The sequence below is a fragment of the Euleptes europaea genome, chromosome 1, assembly GCF_029931775.1.
Source record: "Euleptes europaea isolate rEulEur1 chromosome 1, rEulEur1.hap1, whole genome shotgun sequence".
NCBI lineage: Eukaryota > Metazoa > Chordata > Lepidosauria > Squamata > Sphaerodactylidae > Euleptes > Euleptes europaea.
The window spans coordinates 166,391,907-166,418,059 of record NC_079312.1 but is presented as its reverse complement, the minus strand read 5'-3'; the positions used below and the strand labels follow the sequence as shown (position 1 = coordinate 166,418,059).

At 45.6% G+C, this 26,153-nt stretch overlaps 1 protein-coding gene across 2 annotated transcripts; it reads left to right on the top strand.

Moving 5' to 3' along the window:
• The first annotated feature begins 1,656 nt into the window (after nt 1–1,656).
• CSAD (cysteine sulfinic acid decarboxylase) lies at nt 1,657–25,830 on the top strand. 2 transcript variants are annotated; one of them, XM_056852228.1, is made up of 14 exons: nt 1,657–1,794; nt 5,341–5,467; nt 7,223–7,313; nt 9,344–9,450; nt 11,524–11,639; nt 12,709–12,788; nt 14,727–14,781; nt 16,433–16,549; nt 19,032–19,096; nt 20,703–20,784; nt 21,955–22,154; nt 22,925–22,976; nt 24,252–24,341; nt 25,595–25,830. In XM_056852228.1, exons 1-14 carry the CDS (start codon nt 1,669–1,671, stop codon nt 25,766–25,768), a joined length of 1,482 nt encoding a protein of 493 aa, XP_056708206.1. In that variant the 5' UTR covers nt 1,657–1,668; the 3' UTR covers nt 25,769–25,830. The 2 variants fall into 2 exon arrangements, with proteins under 2 accessions (XP_056708206.1, XP_056708196.1); XM_056852218.1 differs by lacking the exon at nt 24,252–24,341 and having other exon boundaries at nt 1,658–1,794.
• The last annotated feature ends 323 nt before the right edge of the window (nt 25,831–26,153 follow it).

Below are 26,153 nucleotides of genomic sequence, written 5' to 3'. Positions count from 1 at the left end.
TCCTGTAGACACTGACCTGAGACTTAGGGTTGCCAACCTCCAGGTGGTGGCTGGAGATCTCCTGGTATTACAACTGATCTCCAGGAGACAGAGACCAGTTCCCCAGGAGAAAATGGCCACTTTGGCAATTTGACTCTTTGGCATTGAAATCCCTCCCCAAACCCAGCCTTCCTCAGGCTCCAACCCCAAAATCTCCTGGTATTTACCAACCTGGAACTGGCAACTCTAATGGGACTAAGCACCTTGGGACTTCCGAGTAAACATGCCCAGGGTTGCAGTGCAGAGGGGTGTTTGTCGCTTGATTGATGGCGAGACACTTTGGGAGACAATTGTCTGAAAAGCTGGATATAAATTCAATAAGCAATATAAGGTATGTAATAGAGTAAGTTATGGGGTGTTTATGTGTGCATATCTGCTTAAATGTGCATAATATGTATTGTTTACTGATAGGGTTGCCAGCTCCGGGTTGGGAAATACCTGGAGATTTGGGGGTGGTGGAGCCTGAGGAGGGCAGGGTTTGGAAAGGGGAGGGACTTCAATTATGGTTGCCAACCTCCAGGTACTTATGGCTAGGCTATCTCAGATATTAATAAAAAAATACTGTAGACTCCACTATTGTAAATATAACCATATATATGAACCACACGAATACTAGTCAATATCACCATTCATATACTCTGGACAATTTCACCATTAACATTAATGAGACTGTATCATACATAGAATCATAGAGTTGGAAGGGACCACCAGGGTCATCTAGTCCAACCCCCTGCACAATGCAGGAAATTCACAACTACCCTCCCCCCACACCCCAGTGACCCCTACTCCATGCCCAGAAGCTGACCAAAATGCCCTCCCTCTCATGAACTGCCTAAGGTCATAGAATCAGCATTGCTGACAGATGGCCATCTAGCCTCTGCTTAAAAACCTCCACCTCTCGAGGAAGCCTATTCCACTGAGGAACCGCTCTGACTGTTAGAAAATTCTTCCTAATGTCTAGATGGAAACTCTTTTGATTTAATTTTAACCCGTTGGTTCTGATCCGACCTTCTGGGCAACAGAAAACAATTCGGCACCATTGAAGTTAGGATTGCCAGGTCCCTCTTCACCATTGGCAGGAGGTTTTTGGGGCAGAACTGAGGAGGGCGGGGTTTGGGGAAGGGAGGAACTTTAATGCCATAGAGTCCAATTGCCGAAGTGGCCATTTTCTCCAGGTGAACTGATCTATATTGGCTGGAAATCAGTTGTAATGGCAGGGGATCTCCAGCTAGTACCTGGTGGTTGGCAACCCTAATTTATGTCCCTCCCCTCCCCAAACCCTAAATTGGAGAACCGGGTTTGATTCCCCACTCCTCCACATGAGCGAGAGACTCTAATCTGGTGAACTGGGTTGGATTCCTCACTCCTACACATGAAGCCAGATGGGTGACTTTGGGCTAGACACAGTTCTCTCTGAACTCTTTCAGCCCCACCTACCTCACAAGGTGTCTATTGTGCGGAAGGGAAGGAGATTGTAAGCCGGTTTGATTCTCCTTTAAAAAAGTAGAGAACGTTGGCATATAAAAACCAACTCTTCATCTTCTTCTTTGCCTTGGAAGTGGCTGTGATTTGAGTAGTGTCCTCTGTCACTTGGATTTCCAGGGGCTTGCTGAAGACCTGGGTCTGACAATGGCAGACAAAGATGTATTGTCCCATCCTGACTTGGATAAGGTGGCTGGTGAGGAATTCCTGCAGGAAGCGTTCCAGATTATGATGGAGGAAGGCGTCAGGAAAGGGATGGATGTCTCTGAAAAGGTAAGGGTTCTAGAGCTTCTTCTCCCTACGTGATCCTGGGTTTTTCCATCTTTCTACTTCTGGGGCAGGGAGGCTAACCTAGAGGGTTTAATGACATGTTATGGTGTGCTGTGAGTTATGTCTCGGTTCTCTGACCTGACTGGCAGGCAGACAGTTAATGTCAGCTGCAACTAGGGTTGCCAGGTCCCTCTTTGCCACCGGTGGGAGGTTTTTGGGGCAGAGCCTGAGGAGGGCAGGTTTGGGGAGGGGAGGAACTTCAAAGCCATAGTGTCCAGTTGCCAAAGCGGCCATTTTCTCCAGGTGAACTGATCTCTAACGGCTAGAAATCAGTTGTAACTGCAGGAGATCTTCTGCTATTACCTGGAGGTTGGCAACCCTAGCTGCAACTTTCCTGCTGGGAATTCCATTCCCTAGTGTGTGGGGCCCCGATTCATACTGGAACCATAGAGTGTGGGGAAGAAGACAAGATTTCTGCTGCCCCTCTAATGTCACTTCCCTGACCTGAAACAGCCACAGGGAGTGCCATTTGCCCCATTTGGGGGGATTTGCACATCTACCGGTAGGCTACATGTACAGTTCTGCAGGGAGGCAAATAGAATCCCTGGGGCTGTTTTAGCTTGGAAAAATAGTGGGTGTGTGGGGGGTGGGGGTGGAAGCAGGCAAAAACTCTTACTCTCCATTTGCCAAAGTCCTAATCTGAATTAGGCCTCCCATATGCTTAGGAATTTAGTTTCCAGCAGGAAATTCACAGCTGATGTGTGACTGATGGAAAGTCAGATCGGGGAACCTGGACACAACCCGTGGAGAATCATGACATGCATTCTGTACTACAGGGCTCAGAAATGTATTTTGTCACCCAAATTAACTTCCCTGTGGATAGTCAGGTTTCTAATAAAGTTGGTGTCATAATTTTTCTGGATCCCCAGCAGTACATGCTGCTGCTTTTTAAAATTCCCAACTAGTGAAACGTTTCTAGTATGGATCAAAATATGCAACTCTCTTGTGAGGCAGGAAGCAAAAGAACAATCAGGAAGTTGGAGGCTAATTTTTAAGTTATTGCACTAGGCAAAAGTTCTACGGAGTGAATAGTCTAGTGGTGGTAGGCAAGCAATCTTTATGAGTCCCTTTTGAAGATCGATCTTCATCGCTTTGATGACTAAATTCGGTATTTCCCAAAACAATCAAACACTGTAGATATCTGGGGCAGGGGGTCTAAAAGTAGAAGATGCATAATACATTTTAAACCCCTCTAACTTTTGAATGGGTCAAATGCTTGTCAGTTTCACTTTAAAACATTAACTTCAAGATTGCCTACTGTGCCAGAATTGCAAGGTACATATGAATTATTATTTTTTTAATTTAAAGGCTTTTGTGGACAACCAGACCCATCCACAGAGGAAGCTGCAAAATTGAATTTTTGCTTGATTCATTGTTCTGCCTCAGCTCTTTCTATTCAGCATCCGCTAGCAATAGGTGAATCTGCTATACTTACTGGGTGACCTGCAATAGGTGTGACTAGATCAATCAGTCACAACCTTCACACAGTCAGTCTTGAGAATGATCAGTTTTGCTGTGTCTATGTGAGTACAAATAATAAATGCAAGGGGAATATAGGTACTAAAAATGTCAAATCTGCAAAAGCCCACAATAGTACCTCTTATTTTTGATTGCAATGAATCATAAATTTTTACATTTCAATCTTTTAAATTAAGCATACAGCAAACAGGTTGTCTGTTCACCAGGTAAAGTACAAAATAAACATATGCTTAAAAAATTCAAGTTGTAGATAAGTCTAACAAATTAAAGCACTAATATTTCTAAATACAATCAGGTTGTAATTCCACAGGTAATGTACATAGTAATTCCACAGGTAATATACACAGGTTGTAGTTCCACAGGTAATGTTGAATAGACAACCTGTTTTCTGTATGCTTAATTTAAGAAGAAGAAGAAGAGTTGGTTTTTACATGCCGACTTTCTCTACCACTTAAGGGAGACTCAAACCGGCTTACCCATCCCCTCCCCACAAGAGACACCCTGTGAGGTAGGTGAGGCTGAGATCCCTAAGAGACCTGTGACTTGCCCAAGGTCACCCAGCTGGCTTCGTGTGGAGGAGAGGGGAAACAAATCCAGTTCACCAGATTAGCCTCTGCCGCTCGAGTGGAGGAGTGGGGAATCAAACCAGGTTCTCCAGATCAGACTCCACTGCTCCACCGGTGAAATTTATAAATTTATAACTGGATTCATTGCAATTGATGATAACAGGTACTATTGTGGGCTTTTGCAGTGCCTATATGAGTGGCTGCTTTAGGTTTGCCTTCTTGGAGGCATGCCCAGATCACTGACTCCTCTAAAGGGTCTTCACTGGCTGATGAGTCTGGAATGACCACAATTCACGTGGTTTTTACAGGCCACCCAGATAAAGTGCCAGCCATTCCACTCTTTTTTTTAAATGGTGTGCTTGTATTTTTTTTAAAGTCTTGATTCTTAGCAGTTTTCTTTGGTTAAAGCACTATCATAGCACCAAGCTGTTCACAAAATTGCAGCCCCTTTAAAACTGCATTTGCCGTTTCTTCTTCCCACTTAATTACTTCCTGTATCTCTTCTCTGGGGGTAATTCATGAATCAACTGAAAATTACCATATTAACCCAAAAGGAAGGCAACCTTGATTGTAAGCCGATCCCCCTAAAAAGAAGTTATACACAAAACGTATTTTATTACGGTACATAACTGTAATTTTTATGCAAATTTAAGATGGCAGATTTCTTTTTTAATATACATTTTTATTTTTGGTGTAAAAAGGTATTCAAAAGGAACGGGGAATAATGGTGTCAACGTTAAGTTTGGGCAGTACAGGAAAAATTTTTTCAAGGCAGATAAAGCAGATTATAGTTTTGATATCCAGCTATTGAACACTATCTTACACCAAAATAAATATCTGGCTTAGAGAAGAGTTTAGTAGTCAGACAGCAGATTTCTTGATGGCAAATGTGGAAAAAAACCTAGTCTTCCTTTTAAGTAAATAGAATGTCCCCTCTTGATCTGCTCTGTGTAGTCAACAAAAAATAGTGATAACTTAAAAAAATTCCTTCCTTCCTTCCTTCCTTCCTTCCTTCCTTCCTTCCTTCCTTCCTTCCTTCCTTCCTGTTGTCTTGACTTTGCTGTCCTGGCATATTTTTGGAGTTGCATAAGCAGAATGGCCCTGACCTGGATGGCCCACACTAGCCCAATCTTGTCAGATCTCAGCAGGGTCGGCCCTGGTTAGTACTTGGATGGGAGACCACCAAGGAAGTCCAGGGTTGCTAGGCAGAGACAGGCAACAGCAAGCCACCTTTGTTCGTCTCGACTTGAAAAACCTACAGGATCCCCATAAGTTGACTGCAACTTGACAGCACCTGCCACCACCATAAGCAGAGTAACAGTCCTGACCTCAGTCCAAGAGCATAATTTGAGGATGAGGTCATACTGTTTGATTTTTAGATTTGAGACCTTCTTGGAAGGGACCTTAGGCGTACAAACTGATCACCCTATTTCCTTCTGTGTAGGTATGTGACTGGAAGGAACCTGGGAAGCTGCAGCAAATTCTGGACCTGGATCTGAAAGACAGTGGGGAGCCACAGGAGCGATTGTTGGAGCGGTGTCGAGAAGTTATCAGATATAGTGTGAAAACATGTGAGTGCTTTATTCTGGCAACTAGGGAAATTGTGTGTGGTTTCTACCCCAGTTCTCTTTGTGGCATTGTGTAGTTTGGCTTCTGCTCCAGATATCTTTGTGACATTGGCCATTTATGCATGGCCAATTTTGATTCTCGCTCAAAGCTCTTTTTTTAAACGTGACTTTAAAAATGCCTATTCACGGTCAGGATGCAAAAGGAGAAATTCCAGCCCCACTCACCTGCTCCTTTGTTCCTGTTTGCATTGCCGTTAGCATATGCATAGCTAACGGACCGCTGTTATTTTGCATGTTTCCTTGAGGGGATTCTTCGCGGCGGAGGCGGAGTAAACACCAAAGGTCGTGTTAAAGGGGCTCTTAAGTGATGCGAAGCAGGTATGTGCCAGCTTCGCAGTCACTTCCAGAATGACTGTTCAGCGTGAAAAATTAAAAAAAAATATGCAGGGCAATTCAGGCTGGAACGCGCTGCTAATTACCAAGCATAAATGGCCATTGTGTAAGGGTTTTTTTGCTCCAACTGACTCTGATGTCTGAGGCTGATTGTTTTGCGATTGCAGTCCCACGGATTGTGTTTTGTTCTGTCAATACTGTCATTAATGAAAATGTTTCTGAGCAACTGAGTTTAAAGGGCTAGGTAAGCCCCTGAATAATAATTCGTACCTCTCAATGTTCCTCTGTTTCCTCTTGTGATTATGCAATTTATGCATTCTTGATTATGGCTGGTGGTTTTCTCTGTGTTAAAACAAATGTGGTTAAATTAATTTGTGCGCACCGGTGACCTAAAGGTGACTGAAATTGCAAGCCCAAAGGGTGTTAAAGCAAACTGAATTTATCTTCCCTTAAAAATAAGTGATTAGTATTCATGACAACCAGTCATTTTCCTTTATTCATTGTCAATGCCAGTCTGAAATCTCAAGGCAGTGTGATGATTTACTAAGGGACTGACATTAGCAGAGATATCCAAAATGGTTTCTAGGTGGGTAAGAGCTGCTCTGAGAGTTATTTTGGAACACCAAAAACATGTAGTACTTTTATTAAAACCAACCAGGCTGGATGTTAAAATGGAGGTGGGGGGATGTTTCGGGTCCTAATCTTAAATGGCCCTTTGCCTGCTTCTGTTTAGAGTTCCCTGCAGTCTTTATAGGGTGCTAGGGCACAGTGGAATTGGTATCAGTTTGCACCTGTGGTGCTGTAAGTTTAGGGGAGGGGCTGTGGGTCAGTTTGTAGAGCATCTGATCGGCATGCAGAAGGTCCCAGGTTCAGTCCCCAGCATCTTCAGTTAAAGGGCTAGGCAAGTAGGGGATGTGAAAGACCTCTGCCTGAGACCCTGGAGAGCTGCTGCAGGTCTGAGTAGACAATACTAACTTTGATAGACCAAGGGTCTGATTCAGTATAAGGCAGCTTCATGTATGTGTTCATGTAAGTTCCACATTTTTTCCACATGCATGAAGCTGCCTTATACTGAATCAGACCATTGGACCATCAAGGTCAGTATTGCCTACTCAGATTGGCAGCACCTCTCCAGGGTCTCAAGTGGAGGTCTTTCATACCATCTTCTGCCTGGTCCTTTTAACTGGAGATGCCGGGGATTGAACCTGGGACTTTCTGCATGCAAAGCAGAGGCTCTTCCACTGAGCCACAGCCCCTCACCAAAGAGCATTGTGTTCAGGAAAGTGCTGGTGCTGGATTTTTGATCCCAGATCCATGATAGCTGTCCTGGATTAAGGCTAACGTCTCTCTTTTTCTTTTTCTCAGGTCATCCTCGCTTTTTTAACCAGTTGTTTTCAGGGCTTGATCCTCATGCCCTGGCTGGGCAGCTGATCACAGATATGCTCAATACCAGCCAGTAAGTATCTGTGCTTTTGGCTGAACCATGTCATAGCAAATAGTTTCCAGCCAGGGCTCAAGCTTGAACCTGGACTGAAGACAGAGCACTGTTTTTAGAAGTGACTTGAGAGTGGCACTGTGCATTGTAGTATGCCCATGTATTTCTTTTCTTGCAGTTTCTTGTGCTCAAACAGGTATTGCAAGTTTTATTTAAGTGATACAAAAACCTGCAAAGGTCATTTATGCATGGGTACTTTCACTCTCGTTTGCCCCTGGTCTGTCCCGGTTGTTCTGTGGAGTTATGCATGAGTTTTCCCTCCGTTAGAGATGGCCTCACTGCCAGCCCTCACAAATCCTGGACCTTCCCATTCCTCTGCTAACCCGATTCTTCCCTCCCCCTGAGCTCAGCCCGGGTGAAATCCCCATGCATAAGACAAAGTGCGGGACACACAAGCTTGGTTTCTCTCACAGCCAATTACAAAGCAGTGTGTAAAGACGCAGGGATTTCCTGCTTCCTCAGAGCTCTTTCTGAGCAGAAAAAAAGGCTTTTAAAAAATGAGGCTTGAATTGCTCTCCCCCCCCCCTTTCGGACTGCTCCATTTTTTGTTTTCTTAAAATGCTTTTTTATGCTGCCATTGGATTTGTAGGGGGAAGGCTTTTCCCTCACAGTAAGCACTACAAAGTAAGCCAATTACAAAGCATCATTTAAAGAGGTGGGGACTTGATTTAAATGAGTGTAAAGTGCCGTCAAGTCGCAGCCGACTTATGGCGACACCTTTTGGGGTTTTCATGGCAAGAGACTAACAGAGGTGGTTTGCCAGTGCCTTCCTCTGCACAGCAACCCTGGTATTCCTGGTTAGTCCAAATACTAACCAGGGCTGACCTTGCTTAGCTTCTGAGATCTGACGAGATCAGGCTAGCCTGGGCCATCCAGGTCAGGGCCTTGATTTAAATAATAAATAAATAATAAATAATATAAATAATTACTAACTTTCCAACATTGTTGATGATAAAAACCAATATAAATGACCAATAAATAACCAGACGCATTTCATCCTGTATTATATTGGTTTTTTATCATCAACCATGTTGGAAAGTTGGTAATTTATATATATACTTTTAATTGATTTATGTGTACACCATATAATAAATATTATTATTTTGTTATATCCTTCAGCTCAACGTTCAGGTTCTTTGTTTAGTTCAGGTTGAGTTTTTTTTCTTTTTCTTCCCTTTTCGTTGGTAGCAAACTCTGTATTCCAGTGCTAAGAGGCGACATTAGGGGATGGTTTCAGCCATTGTCCTGCCCTCTGTCCTGAAATAGGATGCTGGACTAGATGGGCCCCTGGTCCAATCCAGCAAGGCTCTTGTTCTCATGAGCGCACGCATCCAGCCACAGAAAGGTAATCGCCTTACATGATGCATTAACTGCAGATGGGTTACTGTAGTATGTTGACGCTAGGGCTGTCAAGTCCCCGGTGGGGGCAGGGAATCCCCTGTTGCCTGCCACTGCTGAAAAGTAGAAAGAAAAATAAGGTTCTGTTTGCTTACAGGCAGTTCTTACCATGAAGTTCTAGGCAATTCCTAGAACTACCCTTTTCACATCTGGGCAACTCTAGGAATCACCAGGAACTCTATGGTAAACTTCCTGTAAGTATTATTTTTCATTTCCCTTTCTGGATGCCGCTTCCCCAACTTTCCCCCACTGCCTGACAGCCCTGCATGATACACCCGCTTCTGTGGGATCATCACACATAGAATAAAATGGGGCTATGGTCGGCTTCATCTCTTACAGTGCATTCCTAAGTAGAGTTACTCCAGTCTAAGCCCAAACGAAATGAGCGGGCTTAGACTGGAGTAACTCTCTTTAGGAATACACTGCTAAGTGCAGCAAAGTCCTTAGATTTCTCCATAGCCCTGAGTCACAAATGCCATTCCTGAAAGGATAGGTTTTGATACAAGTGGAGCTTGCAGAGAGACCTACTTATTCTCTGGGACCTCTGGGGGCACCTAGTTAGAAATTCCCATCTGTATGTTGTTGTGTTCCAGGTATACGTACGAGATTGCCCCTGTGTTTGTGTTGATGGAAGAGGTGGTGCTGAAGCAGTTGAGGAAGCTGATTGGATGGGAGGATGGAGATGGGATTTTCTGCCCAGGTATGTAAGCCATGAAAGGGATGGTTACATGGTATGGCCTCGTGGTACACAAGCTAAGATTCAAAATGCGAATACTTTACTACAGGTCATTCTGTGTCCTATTTGTCTCCTACTGAAGTAGACTTTACATGTTATATTGCCTTCATATTCTTTTTTAAAAATAACCTTTTAATTAAATGGCAAAAAACCCTTTGAAGCAATATCAATCAGATTTTTCATTCTTGAGATATATCTTGGGCATTACCCAATCCTCCATAGGCTTCTTCAAGCCAGCTCTCCTCCAGATTCCCTCCAGGTCCTTTTCAAACCTTTCCTGTTTCCTCCACTGCCAAGCTTCCAGGATCTTCTTCCTCACAAACCTCTGACATTTCCTCAGCTTCTTGTACTTGTGCTGGTTCATTTTCCTCCTCCAGATCTTCAGCTCGTTCCTGCACTCCATATTATTGCCAGTTGGTTCACTTTCTTCCTTCTCTGGGTCCCGGGGAACCTGGAGACAGGTCGTACTGCTGCATGAGTTCATACTGCAGCCTCTCATGAATGTTGATGAGGACTCCTTCTTTAGGGAGGGAATACTGTACCATCAGCCAGCTCTCCAGTTGGGAGATGGACATCTTCTGGAGCACCAGCATCTCTTCCAGTTCAGGGTCCAGTGTGTACCTTTGCTGGGGCTGAGCTCCATTTTTGCTAGAAGGGTGTGTGCTGTAAGATGCAGAAGGAGCACCAGGATTCAGTAGAGAAGCAGCTGACCTGGACAGAAACTGACCTGTAAACTGTGATACTCTTGCTACCTGTGAGGTTAGCCATGATAGAAGCGTATTGGATTAATCATCCCACAGGGTTGTTCTAGGAATCAGCAACTTCTGGCAGGATGCTTCTTGACTTCGTATTCTTGTGCTGAACATCTTTGGGAAAACTCATTCTGAAACAAATGTTTGCAGGCAAATCCCTTGAAAGCTGTCATTATAATTGTTACCTGAACGTGGAAGCAGTCCCTCTTGCTGCCCTTTCCTTTCATCTCTGCAACTGTCCAGTTGTCACACACGCTTTCAGTATATCTTGGTGGGTGGCCAGGGGGCACCTGCCACCAGTTTCAGCGGGTGAGCCAGATGCTGTCTTTCTTGCTTAAGAAAGATCTTACCATTGGACACTGTTGGTATCACTGAGATTTAAGGTTGCCAGGTCCCTCTTCCCTACCAGAGGGAGCTTTTTGGGGCGGAGCCTGAGGAGGGCGGGTTTTGGGGAGGGGAGGGACTTCAATGGATCCGACTTCGAACTGAGCAGCTTTGCAGCGCTGTTAAATTGTCTTGAGATTTTTGTAAACCCTATTATAAAGGAGCCTTGTCTCCCGATATTAGAACGGTGTGCTGATGAAGCCGCTTGCGCGGCGGTGAAAACGTTAAAGTTAATCCGGACTGCGTTTCACACAATCCGTTTTTTTCCACCGTCCTTCTTATGGACTTTGCTTGTTGAAGCCTTTTGGACTTTAGTAAGAACTTCAGTGAAGATTGTTGAAGATTCCGTGAGACTCTTTGAGAGCCATGTATTTTTCTTGCTTGTAATGTTTGTTGTTTGTTCACTGTGCACTTTTTCACTGTACTTAACTTAGGTTGCATTTACGTTGTGTTGGTACTTATTTTCTCCCAAATTCCATTAGTACCAAGTGCCTCTTTTCTCCACCACCTAGAGGTTGGCAACCATATTGGAGCTCCTTACTGACCCTCTCATGTTTGTTTTTTTAATGCTGGTTTTATATGCATGTGTTTTAAAAGTTGATTTTAATGTTGTTTGAACTGCAGTTTGCTGCACCTAGGGCCCTATTTGAGCGGAAAGGCAGCATACACATATTTTAAAATAAACAAACACTTTTTCTTAGCCATAAGAGCAGAAAATGTTCTCTCTTAAAAAAATAACCTGAGATAGTCAGGAAGTTGAATTCTGCATCAGCAACTAAATTCTTCATCTTTTCTATGCTCCTGCAGAACTGCAGCACACACATCACCTTGGCTGAAAGGGTAATGCATATTTAAGCAAATAACACTTATTGCGAGCTCTCTGGGCTTTGTTTCTCTGCAGGGGGTTCCATCTCCAATATATATGCCATGAATGTGGCACGTTACCACCGCTTCCCAGACTGCAAGGAGAAGGGCAACTGGCAAATGCCCAGGCTGGCAGCGTTCACTTCAGTACAGGTGTGGTCTGCTGCTTGTTTTCACTCCAGGTGGTTCATGTGGAGACGGTCCCACAGGGTCATAGCTTCTGTATCTGCCACCTGTCAGACCATTGCTGGTTCAGGCCTGGCTCTGGCTCCGTGTTAAGCAACCTTGGTTCACATGCCTGTAACTACTGTGTATACTTCCCTTCCCGCAGCTGCCTAGTTGTTTGGTCTACCCTTCATGATAATTCTTATCTCGGGTTTACCTCATGATGTTTTCCTCTAGTAGCTAAAGTGTTTTTAAGCTAGAGCTTTCCCTATTGTGGTTATTAGCAGCCTTCCTCTGTTTCTATACAGTCAGTTCTTATATTTACCTTTTTGCTCCTAATAAAGTATACTGCTTTAGGAACACCTGCCTGAGTGGGTTTGCTTATGGGATGCTACAGGTAAACGCCTGATTTTGACACCACCTTTGGGTGTAACTCTAGGCTATCTCCTGCTTCAGAGGAGAGCCAGCGTGGTGTAGTGGTTAAGAGCAGTAGACTCTAATCTGGAAACCTTAGAAACCCTGTACAATGACATCACTTCCAGTTTATGCAGAAGCGTCAGCATCACACAGCGGGGACACTCTAGCACTCTCCCCAAAAATTCTATGGAAACCATAGAGTTTTGTGGCAAGTGCTAGAGCCCCACCACCCAGTGCTATGCTGGCACTTCTGCATAAACTGGAAGTGAAACCAGTCGCTGCCCCCGAACCCGCCTCCCTAAACCTCTCGCCCATTGCCAGGATGGACCTGGCAATTCTAGCAGCGAGAGAGGTCTTGATTGGACACAGGGGGGACACTCTAGCACTCTCTCCAAAAACTCGATGGAAACCATAAAGTTTTGTGGCAAGTGCTAGAGCCCCACCGTCCAGTGCGATGCTGGCACTTCTGCATAAACCAGAAGTAATGTCATTGTGCAGGGCCCACCAATCGCTGTCCCCAAACCTGCCTCCCTATACCTCCCGCCCCTTTGCCAGGACAGACTTGGCAATGCTAGCAGTGAGAGAGGTCTTCTTGGTTGGACATTGTCTTTGATATCTTCTGTCTTGGCTTCCCTTCCAGTGCCACTACTCCATCCAGAAGGGAGCAGCTTTCTTGGGGATCGGCACAGACAACGTTTACCTGGTTGCGGTTGATGAAAAGTGAGAGCTCCCACTGAAAGCCCTGATGGGGTTTTACCAGACTTGGCGCTTGCGACAGATGAGCCACTGGGAGTGTCACACTTGTCTGTCCTAACAGAAGATATTCTCTACCAAAAGCATCCTTGATGCATGCCTTTCCTAGGAAATCCTCAGGGATGGGGATTCCACAAGCACTTGCGAGTGCTTAATCCATTGCTTAATGGCTAGCGTGGTTAAGAGCGGTGGTTTGGAGTGGTGGACTCTGATCTGGAGAACTGGGTTTGATTCTCCACTCCTCCACATGAGCGGCGAAGGCTAATCTGGTGAGCTGGATTGGTTTCCCCACTCCTACACACGAAGCCAGCTGGGTGACCTTGGGCTAGTCACAGCTCTCTCAGCCTCACCTCCCTCACAGGGTGTCTGTTGTGGAGAGGGGAAGGGAAGGTGATTGTAAGCCAGTTTGGGTCTTCCTTAAGTGGTAGAGAAAGTCAGCATATAAAAACCAACTCTTCTTCTTAATTGTCAATAGAATTTTTCAGACCCCCCCCCAAAGTTTAGTTTGCATTGATAATCTTATAGGGCTTTGTGGACTCCATGATTCTGCAGTTGTGATTCAGAAACACCAGAATTGATATTAGGTGTAGAGTATCCTGACAATGTGAACTTGTTAAAAACTAACAAGTTTCTAGTCACATGGACACATGAAGCTGCCTTATACTGAATCAGACCACTATCATAGGATTGTCTACTCAGACTGGCAGCGGCTCTCCAGGGACTCAGGCAGAGGTCTTTTACATTACCTCCTACCTGGTCTTTTCAACTGGAGATGCCAGGGATTGTGCCTGGGACCTTCTGCATTCCAAGCAGATGCTCTACCACTGAGCCACAACTCCTCCCCTCCTTAAGCCCTTAAGACTGCAAAGATCATTTCCCCCAAATTTTGCTGAGATAGGTCACAAATCCTTTCCAGAGATTAAAGGATGCAGTAAACTAGGATCTTAGTTTACTTTAAGGAACATTTAGCACTAGGCATGTAATTCATTGTGGAGTGTGTGTGAGAGAGACAAAACCCTAAATATGCTCGTGTGAATCAGTCTTGTGTGTGTGTAAAGTGCCTTCAAGTCGCAGCCGACCTATGGCGACCCCTTTTGGGGTTTTCATGGCAAGAGACTAACAGAGGTGGTTTGCCAGTGCCTTCCTCTGCATAGCAGCCCTGGTATCCCTTGGTGGTCTCCCATCCAAATACTAACCAGGGCTGACCCTGCTTAGCTTCTGAGATCTGATGAGACCAGGCTAGCCTGGACCATCCAGGTCAGGGCTTGAAATAATTGGAAAATCCTACCTAGAGCCCTAAATCCTCTCTGAATCAGCAGATGTGAAGCGGGATTACTTTGTCCAGGTTTTTGTGAGTTGTACCGTTTTGGACTGCAAGTGGGGGGAACCTAGGGTTGCCAACCTCCAAGTACTAGCTGGAGATCTCCTGCTATTACAACTGATCTCCAGCTGATAGAGATTAGTTCCCCTGGAGAAAATGGCCACTTTGGCAATTGGAGTCTATGGCATTGAAGTCCCTCCCCTCTCCAAACCCCATTTTCCTCAGGCTCCAAAAATCCCCCCAAATGCCCAAAAATCTCCAGGTATTTTCCAACCTGGAACTGGCAACCCTAGGGGAACCTTATGTTTGAAAATAAACCTTCCCTACACAGAGAGAACTAGAATTTTCAGGGGAAAGGCTAACTTTATAACTTTTCACACTGTTCTTATTTTGTACCCCCTGGCACCTTTGGGGTGTGGGTAGGGCGAGCTTTCCAGCATGAGAGCCTGAAATTATTACTTCCAGTAAAAGGGGAGCAAGTACTGCTTGCATTGATTGACTCTAAGCAAAGATGGCTTTCGTAGGGAGGTTCTTCGTGTTCCGCATCTCCCTTGAGTTAATTAAACCGCTCATTTCTTCTGCAGGGGGAAAATGATCCCTGCTGATCTGGAGAAGCAAATCAACCAGGCCAAATCTGAGGTAAATTATTACAAGATGGAATTGGAAGCTCCATTCCGCCCTTCAGTGTGCAGCCAACCCGCAGTCCCCTGAAACCTTTGGCAAATGAAATACATGTGGTGTAGGGTTGCCAGGCCCCTCTTTGCCACCGGCGGGAAGTTTTTGGGGCGGAGCCTGAGGAGGGTGGGGTTTGGGGAGAGGAGGGACTTCAATGCTATAGAGTCCAATTGCCAAAGTGGCCATTTTCTCCAGGGGAACTGATCTCTTTCACCTGGAGATCAGTTGGAATAGCAGGAGCTCTCCAGCTACTACCTGGAGGTTGGCAACCCTAACGTGGTGACTGCATCCACATAGGAAGGATTCTCTATCTTGCATTCATCAGATCTGTGAGGGCCAAGGCATTCACACTGGTATCGGAACATCCACTCTGGAGTGTTCTGCAGTTTCCTCTTGTCAGCTGACACTTTCCTTACAGATCACAATGGGTAGCCATGTTAGTCTGTCTGCATCAGTAGAAAAGAGCAAGAATCCAGTAGCACCTTAAGGACCTAACAAAAATCTGGCAGGGTATGAGCTTTTGTGAGCCTCAGCTCACTTATCTGAAGAAGTCAGCTGTGACTCACAAAAGCTCATTCCCTGCCAGAAATTTTGTTAGGCCATTTATGCTGGGTAATTAGTCGCACATTCCAGGCTGAAGGGCCCTGCATATTTTTTTGAGTTTTTCATGCTGAACCGTCATTCAGGAAGTGACTACGAAGCCGGCTCATACCTGCTTTGCATTTCTCAATAGTCCCTTTAACTCAACCTTTTGGGTTTGCTCTGCCCCCGCCTCGAAGAATCCCCTCAAGGAAGCATGCAAAATCACAGCCGCACTTTAGCCATGCAAACGGCGGTTGCTAACAGAAGGAACAAAGGAGCAGGCGAGTGGGGGTGGGGTGGAGTTTCTCCTTTTGTATTGGGACAGTGAATAGGCATTTTAAAGGTCACATTTTTAAAAAGTGCTTTGAGCAAGCATCAAAATTGACCCTGCCAAATTCTTTAAGGTGCTACTGGACTCTTGCTCTTTTCTGCTTTCATTACATTTTTACCTATTGTGCCCCCCAGAGGGTGGGGACTACCTTTGCATAGGGGACTACCTTTATCTTTAAGTGCTTTTACCTCTTCTGTTTTGGAGGGTAGATTCTGAGAAGTTCCTTACTCAGATTATGTTCATGTGGGTTTGGGGCAACTGAAACTTTAGCCTATATTTTCTTTGATTGTATGTGGGCCACCCCTTTGAGAGATCAGAGGATACAGCTGGTGATAGTTGCTAAGGTTTCCCTTCTTCCTAAGGCCTTCCTGCTTGCTGATACTGATCCTAGTATTCCTTTGGCTGTGGCTAAGTTGCTAGCAACATTGGCTTCTAGGCAAGGATGGAAATAGAGGATGGTATTTATAAGACTAGCTCTGTCCAAGATTGCTGGGTCATCAGATTGTTAAACCCAAAAAGGCTTCTTTACTGTCTTCATTGGCTACTACTTGGAAGAGGTGAGGAACTCAATGTTGTCACACAAGGTTTATTTCTTTTGCTGAATGTTACCAGGGCAGAAGGGTGTCATCAGCTGTCTTGCATCTCCCTAAAAATACCATCTCCCTACCTATGCTTCTGGTTGCTGCTTTTTTCTCCTTCCAGAGGGCAGTGCCCTTCTTTGTCAATGCCACCTGTGGCACCACTGTCTTGGGGGCCTTCGATCCTGTGGCTGAGATAGCAGAAGTATGCTCACGGCACAAGGTCTGGCTGCATGTAGATGTAAGTACGCGAAGGAACACCCTACATATTTTGGGAAGGGTGGGAGAAGCCTAGATGCTTCCAGGCAAGGAAGGTGGGACATATATTTAGGGTTGCCAGGCCCCCCCTTAGGGTTGCCAGGTCCTTCTTTGCCATTGGCGGGAGGTTTTTGGGGCGGAGCCTGAGGAAGGCGGGGTTTGGGGAGGGGAGGGACTTCAATGCCATAGAGTCCAATGGCCAAAGCGGCCATTTTCTCCAGGTGAACTGATCTCTATCAGCTGGAGATCAGTTGTAATAGCAGGAGATCTCCAGCTATTACCTCTCTCAATCGGCGGGAGGTTTTAGGGATTGTGGCTGGGGTGGCCGCGCATGCACGCAATAACGTCACTTCTGGGTTTACTTCTGGAAGCACCGCATCGCCACAGCCGATTTAGCACTCAAACCCCAACATTAGTGCTAAAGCAGCCGCAGCGATGCTGCACCTAGAGTTGCCAGGTCCCTCTTTGCAACCAGTGGGAGGTTTTTGGGGTGGAGCCTGAGGGGGGTGGGGTTTGGGGAGGGACTTCAATGCCATAGAGTCTAATTGCAAAAGCGGCCATTTTCTCCTGGTGAACTGATCTCTATAGGCTGGAGATCAGCTGTAATAGCAGGAGATCTCCAGCTAGTACCTGGAGGTTGGCAACCCCATCAGGGGATGGGGGTAGGGTTGCCAGTTCCATGTTGGGAAACTCCTGGAGATTTGAGGATGGAGCCTGGGGAGGAGAGGGATCTTAGTGGGGTACAATGACATAGAGTCCACCCTCCAAAGCATTTTCTACAGGGGAACTGATCTCTGTAGTCTGGAGATGAGGTGTAATTCCAGGGGATCCCCAGGTCCCACCTGGAAGTTGGCATTCCTAATACTTGCAGAGTATTAACATTTCACTGGCTTTGACCCACCATACTTTTGTTACATGCTGGAAACCAGTTAGGGAAGCCATCACCCATTATTTTGTTTTATAGTTGGATTTATTAGAATTAATATTAGAACTTATAGAGTACCTGCTCAAGGTAGTTTCAGGGTGAAAACATAATAGAAGCATAAATCATATACATCATTATCAGCTAATGAACGATTAAAAACCCAGCTTTCAAGACAGCATGAAACATCAAGCATCTTAAAATGACTCTCTTCAGGCTAGAAGAAAACGATTAAAAGGATGTTAAAAGATCAACTCTGTAGTTAAAAATTCTGGGGTAAAAGAAACCTTTTGGCTGGTGCCAAACTCAGAATCCTAAAAATCTCAGCTTACTTTTTTTTTTTTTTAAAGTCCAACTTTCTAGTCCTCTTGGTTGTACAGGTAAGTTACACACCTATCTTTCTCAAACCTATTCATGGTCCTTGAGTTGTCAAAGGAAAATGGGTGTGTGTGGTGATGATTTTTGCCCACAATCAATCAGTCTTCTTGCACAATACCTTCCTATGAGATATCAGATACACAAATGGGTGCTCCCCGTTCCAGGGTTGGTAGGCTACTAGGGTTGTGTGTATCAATAAACCTGAACTGAAAATAAATCCCAAAAAGGCCTTTTTGGCTTCTTTCAGGTTTAATTAAAGCCGAATATTAAAATATTGTAGACTTTACCATGCTTTTCTATTGTAGAATCATAGAGTTGGAAGAGATCTCCAGGGTCATCTAGTCCAACCCCCTGCACAATGCAGGAATTTCACTACTACCTCCCCCATACACCCCCAGTGACCCCTACTCCATGCCCAGAAGATGGCGAAGATGCCCTCCCTCTCATTATCTGCTTAAAGTCATAGAATCAGCACTGCTGACAGATGGCCATCTAACCTCTTCTTAAAAATCTCCAGGGAAGGAGGGCTTACCACCTCCCGAGGAAGCCTGTTCCACTGAGGAACCGCTCTGTTAGAAAATTCTTCCTAATGTCTAGATGGAAACTCTTTTGATTTAATTTTAACCCGTTGGTTCTGCTCCGACCTTCTGGGGCAACAGAAAACAACTTGGCACCATCCTCTCTATGGAGGATGGGGGGTGACCCCTTTGGGACCCCATAAAATGGGACCTCCTAACCCAATCTTCACCAAATTTAAGGGTTCATGCAAGGAGAGTCCCTTGAAGCTACCCTGAAAATTTGGGAACTCTACCTCCAAAAATGTTCCCATGGGAGTTTCAATTTTCCCCCATAGACTATAATGGACCCAATTTTTTTTTTGGGGGGGGGGCAGAAATAAGCTAAATACCTGTATTCACTGATATGGGTATTCGGCTTATTCTGGGTTTACCGGCGGGCAGGGGGGAACCCAATAAACCTGAACCTGAAATTTACCTGATTTTTTAAAGTTTTTTTTTTTTGCACAACCGTATAGGCTACCTCTGGAATCATCCTAGATTATGTGAATGTTCATCTGTTTTCATGTGAGGATTTCTGGAGACATAGGTGCCTCCTCTGCATGCTTTAGACACGATGGACTGATATGCCTTTCCTCCCCTCTCTGTAGGCCGCATGGGGTGGCAGCGCCCTACTCTCCCGGAAACACCGGCACCTTTTGGATGGAATTAACAGGTAGACGCTGTTCCTTGTCAACAGCAAAACGCCTGATAGGGCTGATGGCTTGGAGGGAAGCATGAATGGTCAGTCCAAACAGCTTGACATATGACTTAGGGGACAATCTAGGATCAGCCGCTTTATTGAACTAGATGAAACTATTGGCTTGTTATGTCACCTGATCCCTGCTGAGTTAGTAGCTGCAATACCACCCTCTGGCTATCTTTACTGGTGATACTGCAGCAAGAGAATAGGTTGCTTCTGGGAAGCTGTCATGGTGGTGGAGAGAGTGAGGGGGGATTCTTCTAACAGGCCATTTATGCAGGGTCAGTTTTGATGCTCACTCAAAGCTCCTTTTCTAAATCCAACCTTTAAAATGACTATTCACAGTCCCAATGCAAGAGGAGAAAGTCAAACAAATTACACCCCCACCCACTTGCCTGCTCCTTCATTCCTTCGTTTGCATAGCCATTAGCAATGGTCCTTTGCATAGGTAAGCTGCAGCTGTGATTCTTCTTGCTTCCTTCAGTGAATGCTTCGAGGAGGGGCCGGAGCAAATACAAAAGGTTGCGTTAAAGGGGCTCTTAAGAAATGTGAAGCAGGTATGCACCGGCTTCGCAGTGACTTCTGAAAAGACGGTTCAGCATGAAGAAATTTTAAAAAAATATGCAGGGCACTTCAGCCTGGAACGCCCTGCTAATTATCAAGCATAAACGGCCACAGAGGCCTCAGTTCCTGGGCCCTAGCCTCAGTTCCTGGGCCCTAACATCCCTGTTGCATAGGATGTAGTAAATTCAAGTACAAATATCCCTTGTACTGAGGCTTGTAAGTATGCGTTGAAGAGCCACTGGCTCTTAGGGTGAACTAGATCATGGCTTGATTGAGTCCTTTATAACATTATAATTAATGTCAACAAACACATGTCAGGCTTACCGCTTGCCTGCCCGCATCGGGCAAACTCCTCCCCTCGATCCCCAGTGCTCGATCAATTGAGCAGCAGGAATAAAAATGGGATGTGGGGGGACAGAGTCATGACATCTGCGATACTCTAGGAGTTTCCCCCAATCTCTATGTTCTACAAGCTGTTACGTCACTTCTAGATGATCCCCTGGAAGAGATGGCACAGCATCCATGCCGCTTCCCCCTCCCCCGAGGTTCTGTCCCCACAAAGTTCCTGGGATCAGCAGCTGTGGGGTTGGCAACCCTAACACATATATGCATGTTGACAATCCCATGTGGAAGCTTGGAGATACAGAAGAGGATGTCAACAATGACCGAATCTTTGAGATTGTAAGTTTGTAGGCAGGATTTGTTTTTTTGTAATGTAATTACAGGACAGTGCCTAGTCCATGAGGGGGTTATTGATGTTATTTCATTTATCTGTCCCAAAAAAGTGGGGAACTAAAGACATCTGCAGACATCTGGAATAATCAACCTTCACTATAACAAACATATCCTTCTATAGAGAAGCCCTTCTTACTTTGAGCAGTGTTTATTTCTTTGTCCTATCTTATTTCCATCCTTCCATTATGTTGCTTTTTCATGCACCTTAAGGCACCAGTGTGGCTTTCTATAAATAACTGCTGGATCAAGTCTTCTGTTTCATTTCTGTTTTCCCGTGCAGGGCTGACTCTGTGGCTTGGAACCCCCACAAGATGCTTATGACTGGGCTGCAGTGCTCTGCCTTCCTGCTCAGGGACAGCTCTGTAAGTGTTCAGAGTTTCATGGGAAGACAACCTTAGCTTGCTTGGGAATGTTTTGGACTGTCCCTGTCTACATCCTACACTTTGCAGGAGGTGAAGGGCCAGCTGCTCCAATCTCAGCTCCAAAGTAAAGATCAGGACTCTTAACGGTCAGTCCTTTGGTGGGTTTAGAAGGGTGTAACTCTTCCGTGAGAGCCAGCGTGGCGTAGTGGTTAAGAGTGGTGGACTCTGATCTGGAGAACTGGCTTTGATTCCCTACTCCTCCACATGAAGCTTGCTGGGTGACTTTGGGCCAGTCACAGTTCTCTCTGAACTCTCTAGCCCCACCTAGCTCACAAGGTTTCTGTTGTCGGGAAGGGAAGGTGATTTTAAGCCGCTTTGGGACTCCTTATAGGTAGAGAAAAGCGGGGTATAAAAACCAACTCCTCTTCTACTGTGTGTGTGTGTGTGTGTCAGTTATCTGCTGCAGCAGTAACTCAAACGCAGTTCTAATAAAAGGTGAATTTTGCAAGCTTTGTAATGTATGCAGCTGGAGCTGTTTGGCATAGGTTATGCTGCTTTCCCTACCTATCACTGAGGAAGAGCTATGCGGGTCACTGAAGCTCCGCTCTCTGAAGGGATATCCTGTCTGGCTGGAAGTATTTTACTAAGTGTGGCTCAGTCTTTTATGCACGGCTGTTTTCCTCGCCGTCACCCCTCCGATGACTTCGGGTCTTTGTTGTGATTATGCATGCCGTTTTTGACCATCACAGGTCGCCTTGCTCTCCCCCGGCATTTCCCCATGTTTTGCCCATGTTTTCTGGGACCTGTTCTATCTCGAATTTGAAAATGCGGGGGAAACGCAAGGGGAGAGCAAGTCGACCTCTGATGGTCAGAAACGGCATGTGTAATCACAACAAAGACCCGAAGTTGTTGGAGGGATGGCCGCGACGGAAACAGCCATGCATAAAAGTCGTATTTGTACTTTTAAGTCCTATAACCTTAAAAAAGGTGAAGATTCAAAAGATGTCGAATTCTGTGCCAAAGGCCAACTTTTTCACTTCTGTGGAACCACTGTCCTCCTCCTGCCAATCTCTCATTGGCTCACACACACGGAATGGATGCTTGCTTTGCAACTGGCCCAGTCACACGTTTCTGTCTGTCTTAACTCTCTCCCCTCTCTCTTTCTGGTAGAGCCTGCTGCAGAGGTGCCACTGTGCCAAAGCTACCTACCTCTTCCAGACTGACAAGTTCTACGACATGTCTTACGACCGGGGGGACAAAACTATCCAATGCGGAAGGAAAGTAGACTGCCTCAAGCTGTGGTTGATGTGGAAGGCAAATGGCACCAGGGGCTTGGAGCAGAGAGTGGAGAGGGCTTTTGCCTTCACTAGGTGCGCATTTCGGGGGCTGGTGGGAATGGGAGAAGGTCTCACATCCCAATCAACCCTTACCGAAAGCTTAGTTGGTGGAGACCACGGTCATTTACGCATGGGAGTTTTACCTGAGGTTCGTTGCTCACTAGACCCACACTTTCCTGTTGCGAATCTATGCAGCAGCAGTCTCCGAGCTCAAATCAAGAAGCATTTGAGTCCCCGCCTCTTGAAATGCTTTGTAATTGGTTGTAGTGAGAGAAAAGCCCCCCCCACAACCCAATTGCTGCATAAAAAACCATTTTAAGAACAAAAACAAAAAACGGAGCTATCTGAAAGGAACCGGGGGGACGGGGGACCCGAGCCTTGTTGTTAAAAGACTTTCTTTTGCTCAGAAAGAACTCGGAGGAAGCAGGAAGCATTTGAATCCCCGCCCCTTGACACTCTGCTTTGTAATTGGCTGTAGTGCTTGCTGTGAGAGAAACCGAGCTTGCGTGTCCCGCGGTTTGCTTTATGCATGGGGATTTCACCTGGGGCTCAGGGGAGATGGAAAAATCCGGTTAATAGAGGGACAGGAAGAACCAGGATTTGTGGGAGCTGGCAATGAGGGCATCTCTAATGGATGAAAACTGATGCATAACTCCAAGGAACAACCGAGACAGATGGGGGGTGAGCATGAGTGAAAGTACCCATGCATAAACGAGCAACATCTCCATTGGTTTCACTACTGGGGGGTGGGATGTGCAGTAGCTCCATCCAGTTCCCTGGCATTCTCCCCCTTTTCTCTCTAGATATCTGGCTGATGAGATTAAGAAGAGAGAAGGTTTTCAGCTGGTGCAAGAGGTAAGCCCTAGGTGAATGGCAGAGCTTTATACTGCTCAGTCCTGGAATCTGTAGTCAGTCACTGAGCCTGATCTAAGGCATGTAAATGGCAATAAGAGGCTATCTTTAAATGTGTCCAGAGTTCAGCTTCTCTCATCACTGAACAACCCAAGAACACCTTTCTGCTTATATGAAGAAGCTGCCTTACACTGAATCAGACCATTGGTCATAAGAAAAACCATGCTGGATCAGACTGCCCATCAAGTCCAGCAGTCTGTTCACACAGTGGCCAACCAGGTGCCTCTAGGAAGCCCACAAACAAGACGACTGAAGCAGCGTTATCCTGCCTGTGTTCCACAGCACCTAATATAATAGGCATGCTCCTCTGATACTAGAGAGAATAGGTATGCATCATGGCTAGTATTCATTTTGACTAGTAGCCATGAATACCCCTCTCCTCCATTAACATGTCCACTCCCCTCTTAAAGCCTTCCAAGGTGGCAGCCATCACCACATCCTGGGACGGGGTCCACAATTTAACTCTGCATTGTGTGAATATAAACTTTTTATTTGTTTTGAATCTCTCACCCTCTATCAAAGTTTGTACACTGAATCAGACCATTGGTCCATCAAAGTCTGTATTGTCTACTCAGACTGGCAGCAGTTCTCCAGGTTCTCAAGCAGAGGTCTTTCACATCTCCTACTATCTGAACCTTCACTGCAGATGATGGAGATTGTTGGCATCTTCCACATGCCAAGCAGATGCTCTACCACTGAGCTGTGGCCTTTCCTCATTGTAGGCAAGGACTGTGTATGTGGGATTGCCACTATTGTCCAAGGCCTCTAAGTCAAGGTCTTCTCTGGTGCTTGTACCCAAGATCATTTTCACTGGAAGTGTCCAGAACCAAACCTGGCCAATACCCCCACTCCAAAGCACATAATCTACCACTGAGTATGAGCGCTTTCACATGTGGGATCAGACGATTCTTCCAGAGCCTGGGGGTGGGGGAAAGAGCTTCCAATCAGATCTGAGCCCTAGTCACTTTCACTTTACCTATTAGAAATTAATTGGTTTTTCCAAAATACTTGCCTTTCCCCCAGTTATTATCCAAGTATTACTTTCCAGGCAGGACTTTGAGTTTGGGTAAAAGTATTTCAAACATACACAAAATAGATTTTGTGGGTATGTACACATGGGATTGACATAAGCCCCAAATCACTCTGTATCACATCTGGGGAAGAATCCTGATCTGGAATGCTTTCTTTAGGATGACTCCTTCCTATTTTCTCCTCTAGCCAGAGTTTATCAATCTATGTTTTTGGTTTGTGCCTCCCAGCCTACGGGGAAAGGAGGGATCTACTGATTACTATCTCAGACTGGGGAAGGTGAGTACTGAACTATGGGACAGGTAAAAGATTCACAGAGCTTCTGCCCTATTCCATACTGTGAAGCTAGGAAGTCCCCAATACACACTTGCTGTTCTTCAACACTACTGGAATCAAAAAGGGTGACTTCTTTGTTAAATAAGCTCTTATATCAGCCCCTTCTTTTCCTCTGCTACAGGTACAGATAGCACGTTGAGAAGGTTAGAGTTACAGCACAACAAAAACTCCCTAATGGAAAGTTTGATAAAGGATTTTTATGTGTTTATTGTCTGTTGGGGCCAGCCCAGGGCTGTACAGAGAAATCCTAAGCAGTGTTGTGTCCTTCTAAGCTCATTAACTTCAGTGGATTTAGGAGAGTGTAATTCTGTTAAGGTTTGTGCTGCTAAGCGCCAACCCCTGAATCCAGATGTGGAGGGACTGGGTCCCTTTTTGATGGCGGTTCAACTGGAAGTGCAGCAGGCAGAATGCCTTGCTGTGTTGACCACGCGAAGAAGAGTTGGTTTTTTATATGCCAGCTTTCTCTACCACTTAAGGAAGAATCAAACTATTACAATCACCTTCTCATGTTCAGGTCCTGGTTAGGGTTACCAATCTCCCGTGGTGGGGAGGTAGCCCCAGCTTCCATTTTCTACTGCCTCTCAGGGCAGGAGATAAATAAAGTAAAAAAATGGCAGTCAGCCTATGGCGTGACATGACTTCCAGGGAAAACTGGTTAGTGATGCCCTGCCTCTCTAGGAATCAATAGAAACTCTTGATGACTTGCCTCTGTAGGAATCACTCTGTAGGAATCATGGCAATTTGTAGAGAGGTGTGACAACACTTCTGGGTTTTTTTTTGGGGGGGGGAACTGTCATCCCCCCATGTTTTCCACCCTGATCTCCTGCAGGTTGCCCAGCTAGGGTTGCCAGCTCCAGGTTGGGAATTACCTGGAGATTTTGGGGTTGGAGCCTGAGGAGGGTGGGGTTTGGGGAGGGGAGGGACTTCGATGCCATAGAGTCCAATGGCCAAAGCAGCATTTTCTTCGGGGAACTGATCTCTATCACCTGGAGATCAATTGTAATAGCAGATCTTCAGCCACCACCCGGAGGTTGACAACTCTATGCCCAGCTGGGCCTGGCAACCCTAGTCCTGGTAATTCGTGCAGTAAGCATTATCTATCTTTGGTGATAACCTGGAAATCCTTTGAAGGAAATAGAAATATCCATTTCCATAACACCCCAATTCAGTCTTGTTTTCTACTTTGCCTGGTTTAGGTGGCTCCTACTATTAAGGAACGGATGATGAAGAAAGGGTCCATGATGGTGAGCTACCAGCCGCTTGGCAACAAGGTCAACGTTTTCCGCCAGGTGGTCACCAACCCGGCAGTCACCAGAGCAGACTTGGACTTCTTCCTAGACGAGATCGAAAGGCTTGGCCAGGACCTGTAGCCACTGTGCCCTGCCTGTTTTCATTTCTCCCCCTCAGCCTGCTTGTAGAAACTTCTAGAATGATGATGGGCATGTGTCACGAGTGTGGGGAGACTTCCTGCTTTTCCTTCTCTGCTGCCTTCTTAAAAACCTTGCAAAAAATCAGGCGAAAGCTGCAGCTCGCCAGCGCTTAACTCTTCCCTAGTCTTTCCTACTAACCCGTTATTCTTCTAAGGCTGTCGAGAATATCTTTTACTAGGCCTTCCTTCAAGGTTGCAGCTTTCTCCTTCCTTCCTCTTAAGGAAGGCCTAGTAAACAGAATGATACGAAATGGACGTGATCTCTCAATGATGATGGAATATCAGATCTGTTGTATAAAAAATAGATTCTCTTGCATAGCCATGAT

Excerpts from the sequence above, each read along its gene's own strand:
- CSAD (XM_056852228.1), top strand. The coding sequence starts at position 1,669 with ATGGCAGACAAAGATGTATTGTCCCATCCTGACTTGGATAAGGTGGCT. Across the intron at positions 7,314-9,343 it reads GATATGCTCAATACCAGCCA|GTATACGTACGAGATTGCCC; the intron begins GTAAGTATCTGT and ends GTTGTGTTCCAG. Across the intron at positions 14,782-16,432 it reads TCAACCAGGCCAAATCTGAG|AGGGCAGTGCCCTTCTTTGT; the intron begins GTAAATTATTAC and ends TTCTCCTTCCAG.